The sequence below is a fragment of the Thalassophryne amazonica genome, chromosome 15 (assembly GCF_902500255.1).
Source record: "Thalassophryne amazonica chromosome 15, fThaAma1.1, whole genome shotgun sequence".
Taxonomy (NCBI): domain Eukaryota; kingdom Metazoa; phylum Chordata; class Actinopteri; order Batrachoidiformes; family Batrachoididae; genus Thalassophryne; species Thalassophryne amazonica.
Genome location: NC_047117.1, coordinates 40,987,642 through 41,011,246, shown reverse-complemented (window position 1 = coordinate 41,011,246; position 23,605 = coordinate 40,987,642). Strand labels below are relative to the sequence as shown.

Here is a 23,605-nt window from a genome sequence, read left to right as displayed (position 1 = left end):
AGGCGGGCAAGGCATTGCATTCTCAGACGACTCTTGAGCTTAGACGCAAGTTAGATGACATCTTGGAGCAGATGCGTGCCTTGCAGATGAAGTTGAAGATTTCGTAGGCTGGGGAATATTCTTAATTCATAATTGGGATTTGGTTTGTTCAAGTGGAACTCACCACTCCACTCCCTCACCCCACCCCCTCCTACCCCCATCACACACCCCCCACTCCGGCTTCTGCTCACTTCACACCCTTTCCCTTCTGCAGGGGTGGCGTGGTTTTAGCTGCAGCTGGTCCCCCCCAAGCTGATGGTGGCGCAATTCAGGTTGCTGCGCGACCTTCACCCACTTGCCTAAATTCAGATAATGGACTTCTTCAAATTTAGTGCACATAAACAATGTCAAATGTGTATGTGCTGTCTTTAATTCTGATGTGTGCCATTATTATGGTAAACAAGTAATAATTGTGGACTAATTGCTGTCTGAGGTAACTGGAGTGTAAACGTAATTTGTCCACTGTGAGATCAATAAAGTATATCTCATCTCATACAAACGTCCAGGTCAGCTAAGCCGCAACAGAGAGTTAACTGCCGTTGCAAGTCACAGCAATTACAACAGAAAGTGCCCCTGGTAACCCACTACACCAGGCGCGGTGACCGGCAGTCCGTTTGCCAAGGTACCGGAGACAGCTGTGTAGACAGATGGTTCCTCGACTGAAAACCAGACAGCTTCCAGCATCGGACCTTACGGAGACCAGTTGCACTGCGCCTCCAAGTAAGACCGGGGCATGTCAGAGATAAACAGAGTGGCTTTATTTCTATTCAAAATCATTAATCTTCTCTCACGTTAATAAATACCAAAGTAAATTCCCTGCTGATTAGGACGAATTTAAATCCTAAACTCCTGCTACGAAACCAAATTATCTGAACATCATATAATCATTGCTCATTGAATTTCATCATCATCAAATTGCTTACTGTGATATGTCCTGTTATTTAACTCCTGCTTGAGTTAAATAAATATCTTAACCGTGTGAAGTTGTCTGTGATTTTGTATGGTTTTACAGCCGGGTGTATGGTTTTATCTGACCTGCAGAACTTACTCCTGAAGATTAGACTGATTTTAATATTTCATATTGACTGACCCTAAAATCAGCAATATTATAACCTTGTTATAATATCATTCAGTCATAGGTGATGCCCCCAGTATTCGAGGTAAAATTATTCACCAGTGATAATTTCAAATAACCTAAAACACATTATATTCTTCCTGATTCTGCTACATACCTGATAAGTTAGAAAAGAACTGTCCGCAAGAAACTGAATTGAAACTAAATTGAAATCCAACATTCGCATACAAACAGCTTACATCATTGATGACACGAGCTTCGTTCAAGGTGTGAATGAATCACAATTCAATACCTTTGACGACCTCTGTGAAATTGTATTAAAAAAGTTGTCCAGATTATACAGGAACCCTGATCTTGATATTGAGATGGTGACCCTGGTATTTGATAGGTATGACATGACTTCAAGTATTAAATGCAATGAGCGTCAACAATGTGGTGTCATAGGTGCTGATGGACCTTCTCACAAGATCATCGGAAGCAGACAAGTCCCAAACTGCAGGCAGTTTCTCAAGACAGGACAAAACAAGACCGCCCTGATTTATTTCCTGAGCAAGTACATCGAGGAACACGCATCAGATAGAATTCCTGAGGAACAAACACTTGTCATTGCTGGAAGTTATCCTAATCGTGAACTTGTGACAGAGACATAAGTCAAGGAACAAGGGACCTGGAGGCTCTGTTTTCCAGCACGCCACTGATTCATCAACTTTTCCCTGCACTATTGTCAGATGTGATGTTACCGGTGTCTTAGTCCTTTTGTTGTACTCCCAAAATAGAGGTCAACTGAGCAAAGATGTATACATGCATGCTGGCCACTCAGGAAAGTTTATCACCAGGGAGCGGTTCATTCCAGTATCAGAAATTGCTGAGGCAATTGGGATGGATCAGTGCTGCATTCTACCGGCTGTGCATGCCTTGACTGGCTGCGATTCCACCAGTGGGTTCTTCATACTTGGGATGAAAACGGCAGAAGCCATCCTCCAAAAACAGAAGGATGCCCTTAAGGGATTGACAGAATTCCATTGTCCAGATGACAAGGGATTTGATGCTGCTATGGAGCTTCTCCTCTTGATGTATGGGAAGGTTCGCAATGGCAGATTTCATGCTACTCTCGACGAATTGCGCTTCATGTTAGCATCCACAACTAACAAACCAGTGTCATCCCTCCCTCCAACTGATTATGCATTTAGGCAGCATGCTCTTAGAGCAAAGTTCCAGGCAATGATCTCGTGCTGCAGCCACATTGCAAAGCCAAGAATGAGAGATGCCACAGAGTACAGTTGGGTTAAATCAGATGAAAACCTGCAGTGTGTGACAAATCAGAAGGAATAGGTTCCCAAGGAAATACACCTGATAATGCAGTCAACCTCTAAAACAACTGTAGATTATTTCTACATGTAGTACCCAACAAGAAAACACCAGTAAATGGGACTTAATTATGGTTTCCAACTGCAGGAATCACAATTCGAAGGTTCCCAATTGTAGATGTTACAGCTGTGTTTTGGAACATAAGGGGTTAAACGACTATGTTGTGCACCCATTTTGCCAAGTACAACATCATTTCTGGAAACTAGAGAGCATTACGTTCATTTTGATACCGGTATCAACTTGTTATACCTCCGGTAGGGGTATCTCTATTTTTTTTTAGAGCTGTCTACCGCTGGTCTAACACACGTGTACCAGTGTACAGTGACAGTGAGCCCATTCAAGTGAGGAGAAGTGGGTGTGTCGCGTGTCGATCATGTATTGATTGGATGGATGGATGGATGTTCTTTATTGTCATTGTCATTACAAGTGCAACAACAAGAAGATTATGTCCACACTCACATGTCCACAGACAAACAGCAATTAATCGACAATTATTACTTGTTTACCATAATAATGGCATGCATCAGAATTAAGACAACACATATACATGAGGGAAAGTGGAGCATGCTTCAGTCTTTGTCCATGTGTGAGTCTGTCTGTCCTTGTGTACTGGAGTAAGAGAGATAAGGAGGCAGCCGATCTTCCCAAGGCCGTAGAAATTCTTCTGGAGGAAAACAATGGGCATTTATCTTTGAAAGGCTGATAAGCCTGCCGTGTTTGTGGTTGAGCAGTGGAAAAACACTTTTTACAGCTTCACTAGAACAAACCAAAGCCCAATTATGCTCTGAGATGTTATCCAATTTGCATCTGAGTTCAAGCGTTAACGCAGTCTGAGAATGCATTGCCTTGCCTAACTCATTAATCATGACGGACAAACGAGGGGTCGTGGTTTTGGCGGCAGCCGTCTTGCCAATCTTCCGGTAGGTCAGGGCAGCACATAAGCCAGTATGTACCAGCCCCCCTACTATGAATCCAAATATGAATAAATCCTCAACGTCCTCCACAGAGAAAGGCACAAAGCATGCGACACGCCAAGTCTCCCAGGCGTCGAGAACATAGCCTGCAGGGCAGTGGCGGCTGGCCCATAGGGGGCGCTGCACTCCTAGATGTGGAGGGGAAAAGTCATAATATATATACAGTGGTGGGCACAGATAACCAAAAAAATTACTTCAATAACAGATAATCAGATAACTGAAAAGTTATCTTCGATAAAGATAAAACAATAAACCACCCAAAAATGTATCAGAAGTTACAGATAACCGATAATTTCCAATATTGTCTCTGGTACATTTACAACTACTTAATAAAACCAATTTAAGTTTTAATGTCACAATAGCTTCTACTAATATTAAAAGTAACACAACAGACCCAAACAATGAGACCACACTTTTTTCTTTGAACATTCTGCCCCTGCTGGAAGCTCTTGTTTACTAAAGAGCTCCCAGCACAGAAGCACTCTGAGAGCAGCCATAAAGCCAGCTCTGTATCAATCTCAATGCTCCGGTCAGGCGGAGGTCTTGAAAAATAAAGTCATACTGACTCATGGTTTTGTTTTACAAATAACATTAATACCGATAGAATAACTCCATTAATGTCAATTCTGTCATTTGTACAAAGTTAAAATATAGCATATATCTTTTAATGTTGAATAATGCACTAATTCTGAGGTTTTGTAACAAACACAAGCAAAGGATTCTGGGTAAAAGTGCCTCTGCTAAACACTGATTGGTTCAGTCATTCATTATGTAAACCAACACGTTAATGTGACGTCTGTCGTGTGTTGGTGTTTACAGATAAATGTCCTTTTGTAAAATATTCAATTTTTTTATTTGCTGTCAGTCAGGCAGGCAGGCAGGAAGAGATGATGGTGACGACGACGTTTGGGTTATATTTATTTATTTTTATTATGTCTCCGTGTGTTTTGCTGGAGTAAGTTGAAGAACTCTTCTGAGGTTTAAAACGGGACAAAACTAATCAAATCAATGACACCAAAGTTTCGCGGAGATCCTTTTGGAGGCGCATGGAGGTGCGCACATCAGATCTTTCTCGTGGTTTAATGACAACTGCACATCATGGTTGGAGGAGAGACGTGTGTCTGACTCGTTATAAACTGTGTCAGGCTTCATTCACACTGTCAGCGCGCACAAGTCACGGAGGCTGCTGATCTGCGCTCTTTACTGCGGGGTGGAAAGGAGCGCATCCACCTCTGCCAGCTGCGGACTGACTCCTCTGGATCCACTTCAGCTCAGGTGAGCTGACGAGCTGCTCGGATTTATTCCCGAATGTTGCTCCTGGTGTGGAAACGAGGATGAAAATTTAAGATAAAACGAATGAGTGATGTTTTTTTTTTTTGTTTTAGGGGGTCAAAGCTGTGATCTTTATTGGGACAGCAGACCAGTTATAATGGTAATAGGCAGGGCCGTATATAGGAATGTGAAAGGGGGGGTTCAAATCCTTGAGTTGGGGGTCCAACTCAACTTTTTGAGGATTTCAAGGGGTAAAAAGCTACATAAATTTCATTTGAAACCCAAAATGTATCATTTTAGGAAATACATTTTTATTTACAAATAATCCTTGCTTGGGATTGGATCAGTTGCCATAAGAACCACCCAGGAAGAACCAAGATAACATTAATGCAAACTTTATACCTGCCTGTCGGTTGCAAATGACGCAACCGACAGGCGTGAAAAAACTCACGCATGCGCACGAAGGTTCAAGCTTGGCTGATGCAAGCGCACATGATTCAAATCCATATAGTTTTTGCAAAAAAATAAAAAGGTCGGATAGTTTTCTAACAGACCTCGTATTTAGCGGTATTAATATTCGCGTTTACATTATGAATATGTACGTATATGTATGTTATGTATTAAAATAGCGGTATTTAATTTGGCGACCTTGTTTAACTCGCGAAATTCACATAATAAATCCCACGTGAATATCTGCACCTTTACAGTATTTGCAACAGGAAGGAGAAGCTCCCTTTATTTCTCAGCTTATACATGCAAACATGTTTTTACAAACCAGACAAGTGTAATTGTGTGTCTACATGGGTATTTACAAGCCTACTAATCTGTTTGATATCAGAGGAGGATAGGGACCAGGGAGCAAAAATTCTCAACCCCCATGGGAAAAGTTTATCTAGCAGTTTCCCCTTTCATCACTTAAGGGATTACTCTGGCAGAGGAAATTGAAACTTGAGGGTGTGTGATAATAGCTGTGTAACAGTTAGTGCTTGTTGCTTATTATCAATGAAAAGAAAATACATAACGTTGATACCCCCTCTATATATGGGCATGATAGGGGAGGCCGGGGCTGTTTGTAACAGTGTTCAAAGCTGCAGCCACGCTGGTATTTTGATTTCACTTTACACATTATAAGGATCAGTTCACAGAAGTGAAATATTCTTTGGAGTATTCCACACTCTAAAACAAATTATTTGCTCAGTTTAAAAACAAAACAAAACCCTAAAATAGCAATTTGCATGATTTTTAAAGAAATTCTAACTCAGCCACTGAGTAAACACAAGACACTTATAGTAAGACAAACCCAAGTTTAGCAACGCATTTAATTAAGTGGTTTTGTATACTTAATTTGCTTTGTCCTCTACACTGTTAATTTTAACTAATTTAATTTAAAGGTTTTGGTGTTATTAGTCAAGTTATTTAATTTAAGTTTTTCAAGCTTCTTTAGTCTGCCTCCATTCCACTCAGTAATGTTCATGCAAAATATTACCTTAATTTTCTCTCGCTCTCTCTCTCTCTCACACACACACACACACACACACACAGACACAGACACACACACACTCTCTCTCTCGGAAGGTGGTGTGAACATTGTAATATGTACATAATGTTCTTTTGTCAATTGAAGAATTTTTCCATATTTTGAAAGAGTGTAAATTTGGTGATATTTTCTATTCTGTTAAGGGGATGTCATTGTGAACCCCAGGATCTGTTTGGCTGAAGATAATGGCAGTGCAGTACAGTACAGTTTGGTGTACTGTGTGTGTAATTGGTGTCAAATGGTGAAATGTTCTTTGCTCAAGAACTTGAGTGTTGTATTTGATACTGTTCCTTTCTAAAGCAGAAATGGGGCCTAATATAGCTGTAAATGGTTAACTTTATCTGTAAAACTGCTGATTTTGAGAAGGACATGAAATGATTATTGTGGAATTGTAGTAATTTTCCGACTGTTCACTTGAATGCCTGTACTGGACAAGGCAAGGGAATCTATTGGCACAGCAGCCCCACCAAGACTGTTTTTCACCAGCCACCACTGACTGCCGCAAGGTAAGTTCCATCCGGGCACGCAGGGGTCCCCCAGCCCTGATCTTCTTGTAGAAAAAATGTGGTGTCAGTAGCATTCAGAGACCAGCTGATCAATTCCATGAGTAATCCAATATAGTTTGAAGAATTCACAGCCTGGTGAAGTAGGGACTTTGAAGGTTGGAGCAGAGATAGAGGAGAGAGGAGGAGATGCGACCGCCCTCGCCAGAGTCCCAAGCAACAATTGACATTGGTCACATGCGCACACATGCATGACAGTTATGTGTAACCCACATTTAAATATGGTTATCACAAAATGCACTAAATATCCCCTAAATGTGATAAAGTATTAATTTTAGCAGCTAAACATTGTGTTGATGAAAAACCATCACCATTTATAGGGTTAATGTCTCAGGAAGACGCTTGTCCACCGCTGCACACCTCCTGCTCCTAGCCAATGAGCTGCTGCAAAACGGCCCATTGTCCCGCCCTCCTTCCTCATCTCAGAGAAGCAGACGCCTTTTTTTTTTTTGTCTTTTTTGCCTCCGCCATGAACTCTTAACACTTGGTGAAAATGGGAGACAGAAAACCCTGAACACTGCGTAAACGGGAGACAGAAATTCACAGAAAACATTTGTTGAAAGTCAGGGTTTAAGCCCTGTGTTGTTCTTTAGAGAGATCTGTGAGCAAATTGTTTTGACTATTTCCAGTTTTGAGCTAATTTGCTGTTTTTGTTTCTACTATACGATACTTAGAGTAAGAATACTGACCAGATTTGGTTCTTTTCTGTATTTTCAGTTGCAGAGAATTCTAAACTTTGAGGCAGCGCCATATTGCGCTCCCATCTTGTTCTCTGAGATCAGTGAACAAAATCATTTTAATGTGTTCATTGTTTACACAAAAACTGCACTTTTGTGATTTATATGAAACAAATATTGTGAAAGTAACTACACAAGCAGTTATTAGTGTTTTATTGAAGAGATATTTTTTCAAAACTATTTTGTTTTATTTTGTACTGAAAACCAAAGGCAAGGCCTAACTGTTATTTTGACTATAAGAATGTAATTCTATGTGAATACTGAGTTGATATTGAGAAGAAAAATATGCATTTGACAATGCAAGTATTACATTTTGTACTTTTATTTGACAATGTGAACATGACCAATGTCAGCAGTGTTTTAAATGTGAAGAGAGTGAAATGTAATTTTACTTGGAAACTTATTGTGTTTTATGACACTGTTGTTGACAGGTCAGGTTTTTTGTGTTGGGTGGACCAAAATACTGATGGCGAACCAATCCCTCGGATGAACTGGTTAACTTCTCCCTCTACTGCATGGTGCAGTGTAGTAGGCCAGCTGCAACAGAACAAAAAGCCCTTCCGCACCATTCCACATTCGCTTCCTCATTCATACACATACACACATTCCCCCCGGACTTTTGGATGTTTTAGTTGGGACTCTTATTTTTGGAACTCTTAAGGACTTTTATGGATGTAACACATCTTCACTTGCAAGAAGCAAACTTGGTGCAGGCTAGCAGGAAGATAATTTCAAACAAGGGTTTTGTTGCAATTGATTGTTGATGGTCCATGAAATGTAAAAGATATTTTGCATTTGAAATTGTGATTTATGAGTTAGAACCTGATTTGTACATCTAAAAGGGTGCATCCAGATAACTTTGTTAGTAGCTTCTTGACTGTGAAACAAGGTTTACTCAAGAACTGTTGATACCAGAAGAACTTTTATTTAAAACATTTTTATATTTTACAATTTTCTAAACATACAAGCTGGCTTACTCAAAACATCAAGCCGCTGTCTGAGTCTCATTTCTTTCACTGCTCCTGTCAGTAGCCGAACCTATTGGCTCAATTGTTCAGGTTCCGTTAAGTACTATAATTTAGCTGAACTGGTATCTTTGCTTTACATAACTTGAGCGTGCTACATATGCATTTGTCAGGGGACTGTGGTTGACAGCTAATCACGTCATGGGATGAATGACATTCAAAATCATGCAGGGAGGGAGCTGACCACTGGCCATAGTGAGTGCTGCAGTCATGCTGCATGCGCTGCTCCACATCGCAGCTGACCATCAGCACAATGCAAGGGGATACATATCGTTCCATGTACTCCACTAATCCATGTGCAAGGCACAGTACTGCACGCATGTCTGCAAACAATCACAATATGGGAAGAAATAAAAACAAACTGGATCACCCCAACCCCCTCTCAGCGTGCACGGCGATGACTATGCAGTCAAAGCTGCACTTGACCATGTGTCATTGCTAGTCAAAGCTGGAGAACACATATGTGATGCAGAACATCACATCACAAGACACCACAGCGAGGCGTGTGCATCAGTTGGCTCTCCTCACATTGTAATGAAGAAAAACACATATGTTTGCAACGTGGTCACCAGCGCTTCAGTGCGCGCTGGACACATTGAGCTGGCTCATGTGTTAATGATACGAGTGCATCAGGTCATTCGTGTTAAAAATAAAAGAAAGAAAAACTCATGTCAGTTCATCGCTTCCTGGTGTAGGTCTAGTAGGAGGATCATTTTTGTATTGTGCGCACAGGAATTAAATATTAGAAATTGTGATTTTTTTTTTTTAACAGTAAGAACAGATTCATGACCAGTTACATGATTGTCTTACATTTAAACAATGCATTCATTGTTCATATAATGTTCCGAATCTGTGCTGTCACATTAGTTTTGTGCTTACACATTTTTGTCCATTTATGTACATACGTCCAGCATCTCTTTGCTCCACTGCTATGTGGGCGCGACTTTCCACATTCTCGCATTGTGTCCGTGTACACTCACGTGCACAAAACCGTCACCGCGTGTCGTTCACGCCTGTCCGGCCATGTGTCCCTCCCGACATCAGTGGACCTTTTTGGCTAATTGGCTAACTAATTGGCTCCTCAATTAGTTTTTTTTTGTGTGTGTTGGGTTCGGTCAGTTCCTGCTTCTTTCGCCCAACTTCGTGTTATGTGTGAAGGGGCCATTAATAATGAACTTGCAGCTCTGATTTGGTGACAATTTATCTTGATAAAGATACTGATCTCACCTTGGATTCTTCATAGGTGTAGTAGCCTTTCTTGATCTTGTTATCATCCACATCACAGAATGCCTTGACCTAATGAATGAAGACTGGTAATGTAAGCTCCTATATAGATGCATCAAGCAGGCAATTATTGGCAGCAGAATTTTAGGAAGACAAAAAAAACCTAAAATTCCAGTCACTGTGTGTCTCACATATAACTGAATGTTGCAGTCCACCTACCTTTTGTTGATTATTCTGACTCAGGCACCTGTACAGTTTTCGTCCCTGTTTCCCAGCATTCCATATTGTGAACTTCTTCCATTGGCTGAGAACTCTCTCTTGCAGGAAACTTAATCTCAGTTTCCATATAGTTTCCCTAGAAAAAACAGAAGATCCAGGCAAGATTAAAAAAAAAAAAAAAAAAAAAAAAAAAACATGGCAAAAAAGGCAAAATAGCTCTAAATGATAGATGCCAATGTTACAAATGTCAGTGAATGAGGTTTAGGCAGAAGAAAATGTATTCGTCAAATGCATCTGTACAAAATCACAGGAGCTAATCTGATATATAAAAAGTATATAAAATGTATGTGTGTATGTATATATTTTGGCTGTCTATATATACTTGATGATCTACAGTGGGGCAAAAAAGTATTTAGTCAGTCCCTGATTGTGCAGGTTTTCCTACTTAGAAAGATGAGAGAGGTCTGTAATTTTCAACATAGGTACACTTCAACTGTGAGAGACAAAAGGAGAAAAAAAAAATCCAGGAAGTCACATTGTAGGATTTTTAAAGAATTTATTTATAAATTATGGTGGAAAATAAGTATTTGGTCACCCACAAACAAGCAAGATTTCTGGCTCTCAAAGACCTGTAACAACTTCAAGAAGCTCTTCTGTCCTCCACCCGTTACCTGTATTAATGGCATCTGTTGGAACTCATCTGTATAAAAGACACCTGTCCACAGCCTCAAACAGTCAGACTCCAAATTCAACCATGGCCAAGACCGAAGAACTGTCAAAGGACACCAGGAAGAAAATTGTAGTGCACTAGGCTGTGAAAAGTGAATCTACAATAGTCAAGCAAGTTGGTGTGAATAAACCAACTGTGGCAGCAATTGTAAGAAAATGGAAGCCATATAAGACCATTGATAATCTCCCTCGATCTGGGCCTCCATGCAAGATCTCATCCTGTGGGGTCAAAATGATCATGAAAACGGTGAACAAAAATCCAAGAACTACACGGAGGGACCTGATGAATGACCTGCAGAGAGCTGGGACCAAAGTAACAAAGGCTCCACACTATGCAGAGAGGGACTCAAATCCTGCAGTGCCAGACGTGTCCCCCTGCTTAAGCCAGTACATGCCCAGGTCCGTCTGAAGTTTGCCAGAGATTATATGGATGATCCAGAAGAGGATTGGGAGAATATCATGTGGTCAAATGAAACCAAAATAGAACTTTTTGGTTAAAACTCAACTCATTGTGAAGCATGGGGTGGAAACATCATGCTTTGGGCCTGTTTTTCTGCAAAGGGGACAGGACGACTGATACGTTTTAAGGGAAGAATGAATGAGGCTATGTATTGTGAGATTTTAAGCCAAAACATCCTTCCATCAGTGAGAGCATTGAAGATGCAACGTGGCTGGGTCTTCCAGCATGACAATGATCCCAAACACACCATTCGGGCAACGAAGGAGTGACTCCATTAAAAGCATTTCAAGGTCCTGGAGTGGCCTAGCCAGTCTCCAGACCTCAACCCCGTAGAAAATTTGTGTAGGGAGTTGAAAGTCCAGAAAAGAAAAGAAAACGCCCAAACATTGTCATCATCTTTATCAAAAGCAGTAAAGTGTAGCAGTGTTAGAAGTCACAGTTTATCACTATATTATATATTTATAAAACATTACCAGAGCTACGGCTCACCTGTATTGCATTCACAAACACAAAACAAATGAATGAAGAATAAACAAAACATAAAATCCCAAACATGTCATCAGCTTTATAAAAAGCAGTAAATCATAGTATTAAAAGTCAGTTTATCTCTGTATTATGTTTATAAACTGTTACAGGAATGACTCACCTGTGTTGCATCCAACGCAACTGGTGAGGTAAAATCTATGGAAGTAAATCTGTGCCATCAGAGTTTGAAATTTAATTTTTAAGGTTGAATTTTTTTTTAGTATCAGAATTTTTAAGGTTGAATTTTTTTAGCATCAAAATCAGAGTTGAAGTTGAATTTTGTAAGGTTGAATTTGTTTAGCATCAAAATATTCAGCCTCAAAAAATTCAACCTAAAAAAAAAAAAAAAAATTCAACCTCAAAAAAATTCAACCTAAAATAATAGGAAAGCAGGGAGAAGCAATTGATCCCTGACTCAAGCATCCAAAATTCAGCCAATCACGTTTTGCTCCATTGGTCATGTGACACTAACACCAAATCGGAGGAAGAAGAAGGAGAAGATTTTTGCACAGGGCAGACATTCCTCAAAGTACTTCGGAAATGACAGAAGGGGCAGACATTCCTCAAAGCAGTCGCCATATTGAAAAGTACTTCGGAAATGACCGAAGTGTGTCGGAAATGACCAAAGTGTGTCATGATCGGAAATTACCAAAGTGTGTCGGAAATGACCGAAGTAATCTGTTCTAATTTCTTCGAGTGTTTCAGGAATTTTGAACCATCTTCAACAAACTGAAAATATATTTTATCCATCTCTTAATTTTGACATGAGTTTGGGATTGCAGGTGGATTTAAAGGGACTATAATCTACTATTTTAATAATAATGAATTAGTGACAGAAGGCAACTGACATTATTTGCACAGTGTTACAAACGTAAACTTCAATTTTTATTTTAAGTAAAAAAACTTCTGGGAAGCTACACTCATCAAAAATTATCATTTCTAAACGTGAAACAATTACCGTACCCACAGTCCACACCATTTCATTTTCAAAAATGTGAACCACGTCCACAGCCTATTTTTTTTAAAGGCGATTTTTAAATTTAAGGAAGATTCTGTAGTAATTTTGATAATTGATCACAAAAGGTGATTGAGGTTTAAAATAAAAACTGTATTCGTAGTTGATTCTTTTGATTTTTTTTATTTCAAGTAAATTTTTAGAAACAAATTCTTTTATTTTTAAAGTAAATGGCATGCTTTTTTTAGCAGGATTTACTGATCACATGAGAGGGTCACTTGGAGTGAAAGTATATGGAAACACGATACTGAAGAACTTACTGTTACATGTACATGTAAAGACAATTTTATTGACAAATAACATATAGACATAACAATTAACAAAGATTATCAATACATTTTGAGACAGCCCTGAGAAAAAGTATATTTTGTGTGCAAAATGTCAGGCAAGTTTGCGGGCCCGCTAATATTGATGCCCCATCAATAATTTCCATTTCCTTTATTTCAGTTAATATTTATCTTCAAAATCTACAATTAAGAGGGTAAAAACATAACAGGTAGTTTTTCAATCAACTTGTAACTTTGCTAGCCAATTTTTAGAAAAACAGGTCATTTGACCTTGAAAACTAGGTCAAAAGGTTAAATGAGTGCACTTTTCAATGGGTCAAAATAGAGGCCACATACCACTCTATAACATATCCAAGTTACAAGTTAATACGCTTACAGATAACAATTAGGTGAAATTTTGAACTTAAGTGGACTGATTTTAACTGAGCTCCAAAAAGAAACGTCGTCCTGAGGAACAGACATGTCAAAAGAAATGTCGTCCTTTAAGGGTTAACCATAGATTGTAAATCCAGTATAAAATGTGACAATAGCATGCAACAGAGATCAGGATTTAAAATGAAGATTCTTATCTTTATCACAACAACACAATAAAATAAAATCCAGTCTAAAATCACTATATGCAGTTTATATTTATTTTGAAAATGGGTTGGATAATGACTGAAACAATATTTTAGAATAATGGATTTAATTTTTGTAGCCTCATGAAATGATTAACTGGACATCATATGGCTTAAATTAATACAGTACAGTAGAGTAAGAAGAAAATACTGACAAAATGTAGATTTAAAATATGTTTTTCATATTGTCTGGCAAAATTATAAATTATCACAGTTGTTTTGTTCATGTTACAAAGAAAAAGCCATTTTCAAAATCAATAATAATTTTATCTGCTGTGGCCAATAGATTAATCATACTTGAAATAAGTATACTATAGTTACTATTAGACCTCTGTTTTCAATGTCTGTGAGTAACTTATGCGTAATTTTTTTTTCGGAATCACTCCTTCAGCAGATATCCCAAATTAACATCCACTCATGAAAGTCTTTTAAAGAGCCCTCATCTTTACATTACCGCTAATATGTAATATTGGTTCCTTGTTTATGGATACCATGTTATATGGCTGGGGGGGCCTGGCTGCCGGTTTGTTTCTGTTTTTTGGTTTTCCTCCCAGGTGGCGTGCGTTTGGGACTGAGTGGCTGTGTTGCTGAGGCTGTCAGGACCTCACCCTGATCACCTGCGACTCGTCAGGACTCACAGCTGTGGTGCATCTGGATGGATTGGAACATGTTGGCATTTAAGACTGGAGTGCACAGAGTGTATTTGCCAGAGACTCGACCTTGTGACCAGACGGGTGAGATCGTCGTCTCGGGAGCCATCTCATCAACAGCGGATGCTGAGAACGTCCAGGTTTGATGCACAGTCTGTGAAAGAGGAGGGGGTGAGGTCTCACGCTCGTCAGCACACTTCCTGAGGTACGTTAGATTTTGTGACTAACAGTTATACAGTCAGTAAATGTGGTGTCCCTCACACCTTATTGTATTGAGCTGTTTGTTGGTCATGTATCAGCTTCCACTGCAGTGGAGTTTTGTGAACGGGATGTTCCATGCCTGCAGGTTGGGAAGCTGATCAGTAATCAAGCCAGGAAGTGTTTGCTGTTTGTACACCTTTAAGTGTTCTGTGTGTAGAGTGTGGACTCACATAATGGTTCCTTCTTTCACAGACTCGGTTGTTGCGGCCACCTGGGGGGTGTCGGCGGGGTCCTTGGGTCCGAAACAGCTTCTGGCTCCGGACCGTTAGCGCTGCTGGGAGCGCACCACGCCAGGCCGCACCTTTTTATTATATCATCACTGTTATGTATTAAATTCAGTTATCCTTTGTACCATGCTCTGCTTATTTCATACTGGGTCCTTCAAACGCTGGTCGGTTCTCCGAGCTGCGTCCGACACATAACATACCATTTGATTTTATTGCTTCTGCTATCTGCAGCCTGAGAGTTCACATGGTCTCCCCTAGTAATAACATATAACATCACTGTAATTTCCAGGCTTCATTTTATAGCATTGGCTTCATGACTCGGCACTTCTCTTAGTACACAATTTTTCTTCGTCTTTATAAGCAAATGCATGTTTGTTCATAATATAATTCAACAATAGTCAAAATCAAAATATTATGTAAATTTGTTATAAAAATCGGCAAACAAATGTTCCAAATCATCAAAAAAATTCTCACATCATCCAACTATTACCCCACCCTAAAACAATTTCCTCTTTCTGTTAAGGGTAGTAGAATTTGGCAACCTTTATGTCTTTGCAAATTACACCCACAGTCACAGTGGAACCACTGCCCACATCGATCACATTGTACCCATTGTCCACCACCTGAATTTTTGCAAACTCCACACAAATCTTTGGATTTGGCATCCTTTATTCTGCAATTATTTAGAACAAAATGAAAAATTTCTTTCCTCATAGAGTTAGTATTGCAGTTGCTGAGTAAGGAATGTCCATTAGCTAATTGCTTGCCATAAAAGCAAACAAATACCCCACAGCTCACCCCATCCTTCTGGAGGCACTTGGATGGGAATGATCTGGTCAGACTGTTTAGACCAAATTTAGCGTTCATCATGTGGCTGATTTTCTGGAAGGCTCTCTCAGTTTCCATAGGGAGATTATCACTGGTACTTTTTAAGGGGTCTAGAAACATGACAGTCTTATTTGCCAGATCCACTGCAAAGAGCACCCAATGTTGGCCATTGCTATTCCAGGGAATGAAAATGTAGGCTTTTTCTTTGATACTGACACCTGACCAAAGACATCGGAATGAGGAGCCATGCATAATAGCTGTCATTGATGAGCTGGAAGCATACAGAACATGGCTATTTTCCTCCTGTAATCTCCAGTAAAAGGAATCAATCACTTCATCATAAAGCTTGCCTGTGCGAAATTGTGGGTCATGAGATGTTACTAATAGAAGTTCACCACGAGAGATTGTAGGTTCCAGAGACTTGATATGGATCATACTCAATCCATGGGGTCCATTACATATTATTCTTTCTGAAATGTCAGGTGTCACCGACCAGCTGGGCGTGAAATTATTAGCTGTGAGACTAGAAGTATGTGTCTGAATGGGTACTGTAGGCTTGAATGTATAAGTGTTTGTTTTCCCAGCATTAGGTGTAGCTTGTTTAGTCTCTGTGGTTACGAAACTCAGCTTAGACTTCTTAGGAGGGCAAGAATCTGATGAACTCTTTTTGCCCTTCGGCTGCATATCAGCTGGCTTCACTTTTGTTTTTAGTTAAACTTCTTTCTCATTATTTTGTTGCACATGAATACCAATGGTCTCTTTTTGACAGGTATCCCCATCATTTTCAACAATAACATCTAATGACTTTAGTATGTCCTTCTTTTGTTTTGGTGTTGGACCAGCAAAAAGTGACTGAGAAGGCCTCCGTTTCTGAGGTTTCTTCATCGGTTGCAGTTCTATCTTTTGATTTGGTGCAATTGGAACCTTTTCCATTGGTTTTGTAGGTGCCTCTCTTGACAAGGTTGCTGTTGCACACTGGGCAAGTAACTTCTTCAAAGTTCCACTGATGTGTGGTAATAAGATCCTTGTGACATCTTTATTCTCTAACATTTCTGCAAGCTGTTTTATATCCTGCTTTGCCGAATGCAAGAGATGGGCTGATGGTTCTTCATTTGAAGTGAAGACCTCTAGCTCTGCTGTTGATGTAAGAGCCAAGGTTGGTGCATCATTGACTGGTTCACTATCATCACATGCACCTTGTATGCAGGTTGATCGTGTTTGTCGGATTCTAACTTTGAAAGAATGGACTTTATGGATATGTTTACACATGGTGGATGGGTTGTCACAATCACAATGGTATAAATGGGAACACAGGCCTAAAGAAGACACCTCCTGGCATTTTTCGAAGCAATGGTCTAGGAGGCACCTTTCCTGTGCCATATTTACAGAATACCAGACATTTTCCTCCAACTGGGACTGGACTCTCCATTGATGTTCATCCACACACTCAATGCAGATATCTGGGATTTCTAATCCCCTGTTATGACGTGACTCTTTATGGTCACGTGATTTTTTCTTTTCGCCCTTATATTGCAGGTTACCAAGGCTTCTAACAAAGTCTTCCTCTTCTATTTCAAGTAGTGTGTTCACAAGATCATCAATTCTTCTGTTTGGGCGTCTATTCATGTAAAATGTTTTGAGTCTGTTATGAAATGATTCCACAAACATATTGTTGTCAGTAGAGGCATGGGGAAAGTTGCGATATGACACTGCCCATGCCTCTGGACGATTCATGTATCTTGAAGTGAAATGGTTTACAAATTCTTCACATAGAGGGGTGTATTTCTTTTTAAATTCTTCAGCTAGCTCCATAAACCGATTTGTGTTTTTTTTTTCCTCAAGCATGACTAAAAGGAATTGATAAATTTCACTGATTAGATTTTCATCTTTGATGTCTTGCCTTAGCCGCCTTTGCCACGCACGATGTAAGTACCATTTACAAAGTAAATGTTTTATGTCTTGTCCAAAAACTGCCTTTATTGCATTAGGCCCAGAATAGTCATCATCTGACATAATAACTGAAATATGTAAGTTGGATGAGCGCTTTTTCATCTCTAAAAAAAGTAGTATAAGGTTTGTTCGTCCTGGCAGTTTGAAACAAAATGTCCAACAGGATAGCCTTTCCCGAACTCGTCTGGAACAATAACATTTAGTAGACTGTATTTGTATTGATTTGTTCCATGTGTAGCGTCAATACAGATGATTTCTTTGTTATTCATCATCTCTAATTGCTGTTTCATCTGAATACCTGAAGCAAAGAGATCCTCTGACATCGGTAATTCATCAAGCGCTTTCTCTCCAATGAAGACTCCCTTCCCGTATGGTTTATAGATCAAAACTGGATTTTGCCTGAAGTTATCAATCAAATATTTCCCTTTAAAAAGCAACCAATCACATTCTAAAACAACCAGACTTGATCAACAAGAGGAAATAAAATTACTGTTTGACATTAACAATGTTGCATTACATCATTAAAAATTTAAGGTTTAGACAATGTTGAAGCAACATCAATTCCAATGCCAGCGGTGATGTTGCCACAATGTAGTGGCAACATTTTAGAAAAAATAATTATGAAAAATAACCATAATGTAGTCAGAAATTTTTTTTACACATGCTTTAAAGTATAAACAACTTATTGATTTTAATTTGTTCACCAAGGCATTTTCTGCGATAGGTTGTGACAACGTTGCCTAAGGCTAAACGTTATCGAAACATTTAAATATTTTAGTTACTATGTTATTCTAAATAAGGAAAATATAATATAAACTCCAAAAATTTTTATTAGGTGTTTAAAGGATGTTATATCTTTAAGAATTATGCATTTGGAAGTGTCAAGTTAAAATGTCGTCACAACGTGCAGGCAACTCAGCTCTTGGGGTACCAAGATAAAATCTACTTCAAATTATTCAGAATGGTACACTCTTACAGAAACACCCATTGCCAGACATTTTCAGTGGTGGGGGCCTCAGCGAGACACCCCAAGACCTGAGTGCATATTTATGAATCTGATCTACTGTTTTTGTTTGACTGTTCAAACCAACTACATACTAACATGTTCTTTGTTGAACTAATGAAGTTTCATACATTTTTCCCAACTACCTGTATAACATGTTTACTTTGATATTGTCAACATATTAACTGTACCTAAGGGAATAATTAGAAAATTATATGCATAAATGCCTAAACTGATTTGCTAACTCACCTTTTCAGCAGGTGCATTTGACAAAACTGATGTTTGGTCACAAGTCTTAGCAAATATTGCTGCTTCTCCTGTTATATTGGCATCCTCCGAGTCCATAGTACTGGCAGTAGCATTTATGTGAAGTATTCCAGCTAAAAGGAAAATGTCATAACTGTAAGACACTTGATTTACACACCTATTCATTGTACATCTTCCAGAAGCATACCAGTAACAACTTTTAATGTCAGGAAAATCACCTTGACAGAGTATCTAAAATCTTTTAATGTTGCAGACATGAAATACATTAAGCCTAAAACAATGCTAGTACACTTTCTAGTTTTGACTGGTGATCACAGAGGCACTGAATTAAGAGTTTTATCAAAAATATAAAGATAATTTATGCCTTTAGCATTTGAAAATACAATTATGTTATTAAAATGTAAAACACTGAAACTGAAATTTCTATGAGAATAGTATTTTAAAATATTACAAACATTCTGTTCAACTACTATCCCCAATTCATGAAATTAGAATCTGATTAGGTAAAGAATTCTACCGTACAATTTAGGAATATTCTTGGTTTGATTCATCAGCATGGCATTTATTAATTACAACTGCATATAATGTTACCAAATCACGCCATATACATGTATGCAATAAATCAAATTATGTGTTAAATCGTCAATTATTTGAAAATAATCGCATATTTCTAAAAAATTGAATATTTTTTAAAAACGAATACTACAAAAAAACATACCATACCTATGAAAGGCAGCGAAACTCTGATCTTGAAGTGTTATGCCAAGGTTATGCTAAGGTAATTTGGAAGTAATGGTGTAATCGTGAGGACGTTTGGACGAAATTGAAGAAAATATGGAAATTTGGAGAGCTATTTATTATGATATCCAGAAACTGAAGGCAATCAGATACTAAGTAAAGTTTAGAATCCCCCAGAAATATATAGCTCCAGGAACAAAAGGCACAAACAGAAAAAATCTTTTTTTTTTTTAGACAACAATTTATTATGTGGGGAATTTTGATTACTTGCAATAAGTCTGGGATTACTGCAAATTCAACAAAATGCCTAATTACACAGTCATAATTAGGAAATATTATTTTAGCATTTTTGAAATCAAATGAATGGTTATTCTCAAAAACATGTCATACCAGCCATTTTGGCATTCTATGATTATTCTGGTTTGGTCATGGCCAGATTCATTTATAGACAACTTGGGGAAATCATGACAAGGAATTTTATAAACACCAATATTTTGAAAGGCACCAGGTGGATACATTTACACTGCACTCTACTTTACCATTAATTACTTGAATGGACTATTATTTTTGCTACAAAAACAAAGCCTCACATCTGTATTTGAGTCCATGTTGTTACTAATAAATGCTAATAAATTACCTCACTTAAGTTAGCTTAGCTGTTGGGCGTGGTGACGTGGTCCTTTTCGGGGGTGTCTAGCTGTGGCCCCCACCAATATGAAAGTACCAAATACAGTAAAAATTGCAAAAGATGATGCTAAATCGGCTATTTTACAGAGACCACCTACCTATATTTCAACTTGTTTTCGAGGAAACGAAACAAATGGACGCGTAATTCACTAAGCATTATTAATTAGCCCGAGCGCGGGAAGGACACTGACACGATTCGGCACACTTCGGTCATTTCCGAAGTACCTTTCAACATGGCGACTGCTTTGAGGAATGTTTGCCACGATTTGGCACACTTCGGTCATTTCCCATCATTTCCGAAGTACCTTTCAACATGGCGACTGCTTTGAGGAATGTCTGCCCTGTGGCTAACCTGAAGGAGAAGGAGGAGGCATGATGGACACTGGAGGAAGACAAAATGGGAGTGATGGAGCTTTGGTGAGTGTTTACTTTTTCCTGCTATTTGTGTTTGTGAAATTCACCAATAGACACATCCACTCATGAACCGGATTAATGCAGTGGCATGTGTGCAAATTGCATTAGCAAGTAGCTAGCAATGTGTGAGAAATGATTTGATCCACCAACATGAATAGCATTTTTTGCTTAATGATTCCCTTATCGGTCCTTTTGTTCACATTACATAGGAGCAGCTGTTGTTTTTGAGGGTGTTTATCACGAAAATGGTTGTTTCTCTACGTTGACTTCAGAGCCGCTGCTTCAAAGTGGTTGAAGCTTGAAGCAGTGCTTCGACTCAGTGCTTCGTTGCTTCTCCAAGTAGTGCTAACAATGTGTGACAAATGGTTTGATCCACTGACATGAATAGCCTTTTTTGCTTAACGATTCCCTTATCAGTCCTTCAGTTCACATTACGCTGGAGCGGCTGTTGTTTTTGAGGGTGTTTATCATGAAAATGGTCGCTGCTTCAAAGTGGTTGAAGCTTGAAGCAGTGCTTAGGCCCATTGCTGCGTTGCTTCTCCAAGTAGCGCTAACAATGTGTGACAAATGGTTTGATCCACTGACATGAATAGCCTTTTTTGCTTAATGATTCCCTTATCAGTCCTTCAGTTCACATTCCGCTGGCGCGGCTGTTGTTTTTGAGGGTGTTTATCACAAAAGTGGTTGCTGCTTCAAGATGATTGAAGCTTGAAGCAGTGCTGCGACCCACTGCTTCGGTGGGTCTCTGGTTCGTTGCTAATCAGAAGCAGCAGATCCGCAAATTCTTCGTTTACCTCCCCTCAAAGTCATTTAAAGATGTCACTTTTGTGCGTATTAAAGTCACTAACTGGGACGCTTGTCTTGTTGTGGGCAAGAAACAAGAATGAGAGGTGGTGGCGTAACAGCTTGCATGTTGGACTAGAATGCCAGCGACTCGGGTTAGCTTAAGATCGCAGCCAAGCTCCCGACTGGCACTCTTAACAACAGTGCTGGGGTGGAGTGGGAGACACGCACTGTAGGCCCTTCTGGAAATAAGTTTCGTGCTTTCGTTGGTTACCCACATTAAAGATAATCCTCATTTCATTTCATCGTCCATCTGCAAACGCTCCGCAGCTGTCTGCCGAGTAAAGACTGAAAGATAGATTTCGGTCGGAATTAATAACTTCAAAGCAAATCACAAACTACAACCGACCAAAGCCAGGTTTTTTTTTTTGTCCCCTCCACCAAAAATAAATGTCTTCTTTTCTTTTTGAATTACATCCTGATGTGCACGCAGTTGGCTGCAAGAGCTCCGAAGCAATGGAGTCACATTTGTGTCATTAAAACCTGAAAGGAAATGCTTTTGACAAAAACTACAGATTTTGTTTATTTCTGTTTTTGTCCAGAGATCTATGATCCATCATGTCGAGATTTTATTTTATTTTTTTTTATGTCCAGAGACCAATTTCATATTTATTTACTTTAAGACTCAAAATGTTGTTGACATAGAAAACCTGTAAAGCCTACTTTTAGTACACAGAAAATTCACAAGAGGTATTGATAAGGGAATTGATAAAGAATTGGATCGATAAGCGGAATCGATAATGGCATTGATACCAATAAAATCTTATCAATACCCACCCTTAGTGAGCATATGCAAACCCAAAGCAGCGAGTATGATGACTGAAAGCACATTAAACCGTGACAGTGTTAAAGGCCTTTTACACTGCACGCGTTCAGGGTGTTAAACGAGATGTGGATTGCTCTTAAAAAAACACTCTTTTCAATGAGAATTGTCGCATTTTGACATGTCATGGCGTAACGGTCGCGTTTCTTGTCATCAAGCAGAAACAGTCAAAATTCAACCCAATCCAACTTTCACCGCTTTGTACTGACGTAGCTTTGCGTTGTCTAATAGAAATGAGGCATCAAGCCAAAACACAGAAGACTTCAGTGCAGAAATGTGTTCCAGAACTGCTAATTTATATACACTTTTCTGAAGAATGTTTTTTTTAACCTTAAGATTTTCTGATTACTGTACATTCTGAAGTTAAAAAATAAATAAATAAATAAATAGTTATATTATAAAACTTGTAATTAAAATAGTTTTGACTTTGAAATTTTTTTTTGAGAAACCTTTGTTCATCTGTAAATTAAAACTAACTTGTTTCAGATAAGATGACTTCGTGATTAACATTACAAGGAACCTTGGATATTTATTTTTAGACAAAATGGCATGAAAATGAATGTGTACATTCATGTTTGAGGAGTTATGTTTTGGTTACAAATGCACATGGCTAAGTTTTTAAAATAATGTGACAAAATTAAAATGCTTCACTTTTTCCCAATTTGTGCCCACATTAACAACAAAAGCTTCCAGTAAATTGCATCAATTTTTGCGTGATAATTTATTTTTTTTGGAAACATAAAATATAATGGGGAGTCTGCACGACAAGTTTTTTTTTTTTTTTTTTTAACTCACTCACCAGGGGAATGCAGCATAATAAATATTTAAATTGAATTATTCTTTACCTGTTTCACTTTTCAAACTTGCTTTTTAGATAAAATGTTATGGGTTCTCTTCTTCACCTTTTTACCATTTACAGGTAATAGGGCGCGTCATGAGGCAAATCAAACCAAAATAGGTACTGATAAGATTTTATCAATATCGATGCCATTATCGATTCTGCTTATCGAACCGATTCCTTATCGATACCTCTTGTGAATTTTGTACTAAAAGTAGGCTTTACAGGTTTTCTATGTATTTCATTGAGTCTTAAAGTAAATAAATATGAAACTGGTCACTGTATCCTTGATCTCTGGACATAAATAAAAATAAACAAAACAGTGTTTCACTTTGAAGTTATTAATTCCGACTGGATTCTATCATTCTAACTTGACTTGGCAGAGAGCTACGCAAGGTTTGGAGCTGTGT

General features: G+C 38.7%; 1 protein-coding gene and 1 long non-coding RNA gene across 3 annotated transcripts in view; one reads left to right on the top strand and one right to left on the bottom strand.

Annotated features, from left to right (window-relative positions):
* b3gntl1 (UDP-GlcNAc:betaGal beta-1,3-N-acetylglucosaminyltransferase-like 1) overlaps window positions 1-23,605 on the bottom strand; it is a 265,373-nt gene that overhangs the window by 26,321 nt on the left and 215,447 nt on the right. For both annotated transcript variants that reach the window (XM_034189061.1, XM_034189062.1), the window contains 2 exons: window positions 10,034-10,169; window positions 9,818-9,886 (listed from right to left, as the gene is read on the bottom strand). In XM_034189061.1, coding sequence (XP_034044952.1) covers window positions 9,818-9,886; window positions 10,034-10,169 — 205 coding nt within the window. The remainder of the gene's footprint in view (window positions 1-9,817; window positions 9,887-10,033; window positions 10,170-23,605) is intronic.
* LOC117526937 lies at window positions 1,945-22,625 on the top strand. The gene is made up of 3 exons (XR_004565388.1): window positions 1,945-1,956; window positions 4,570-4,571; window positions 22,322-22,625. It is a non-coding gene; the product is annotated as an uncharacterized LOC117526937 (long non-coding RNA).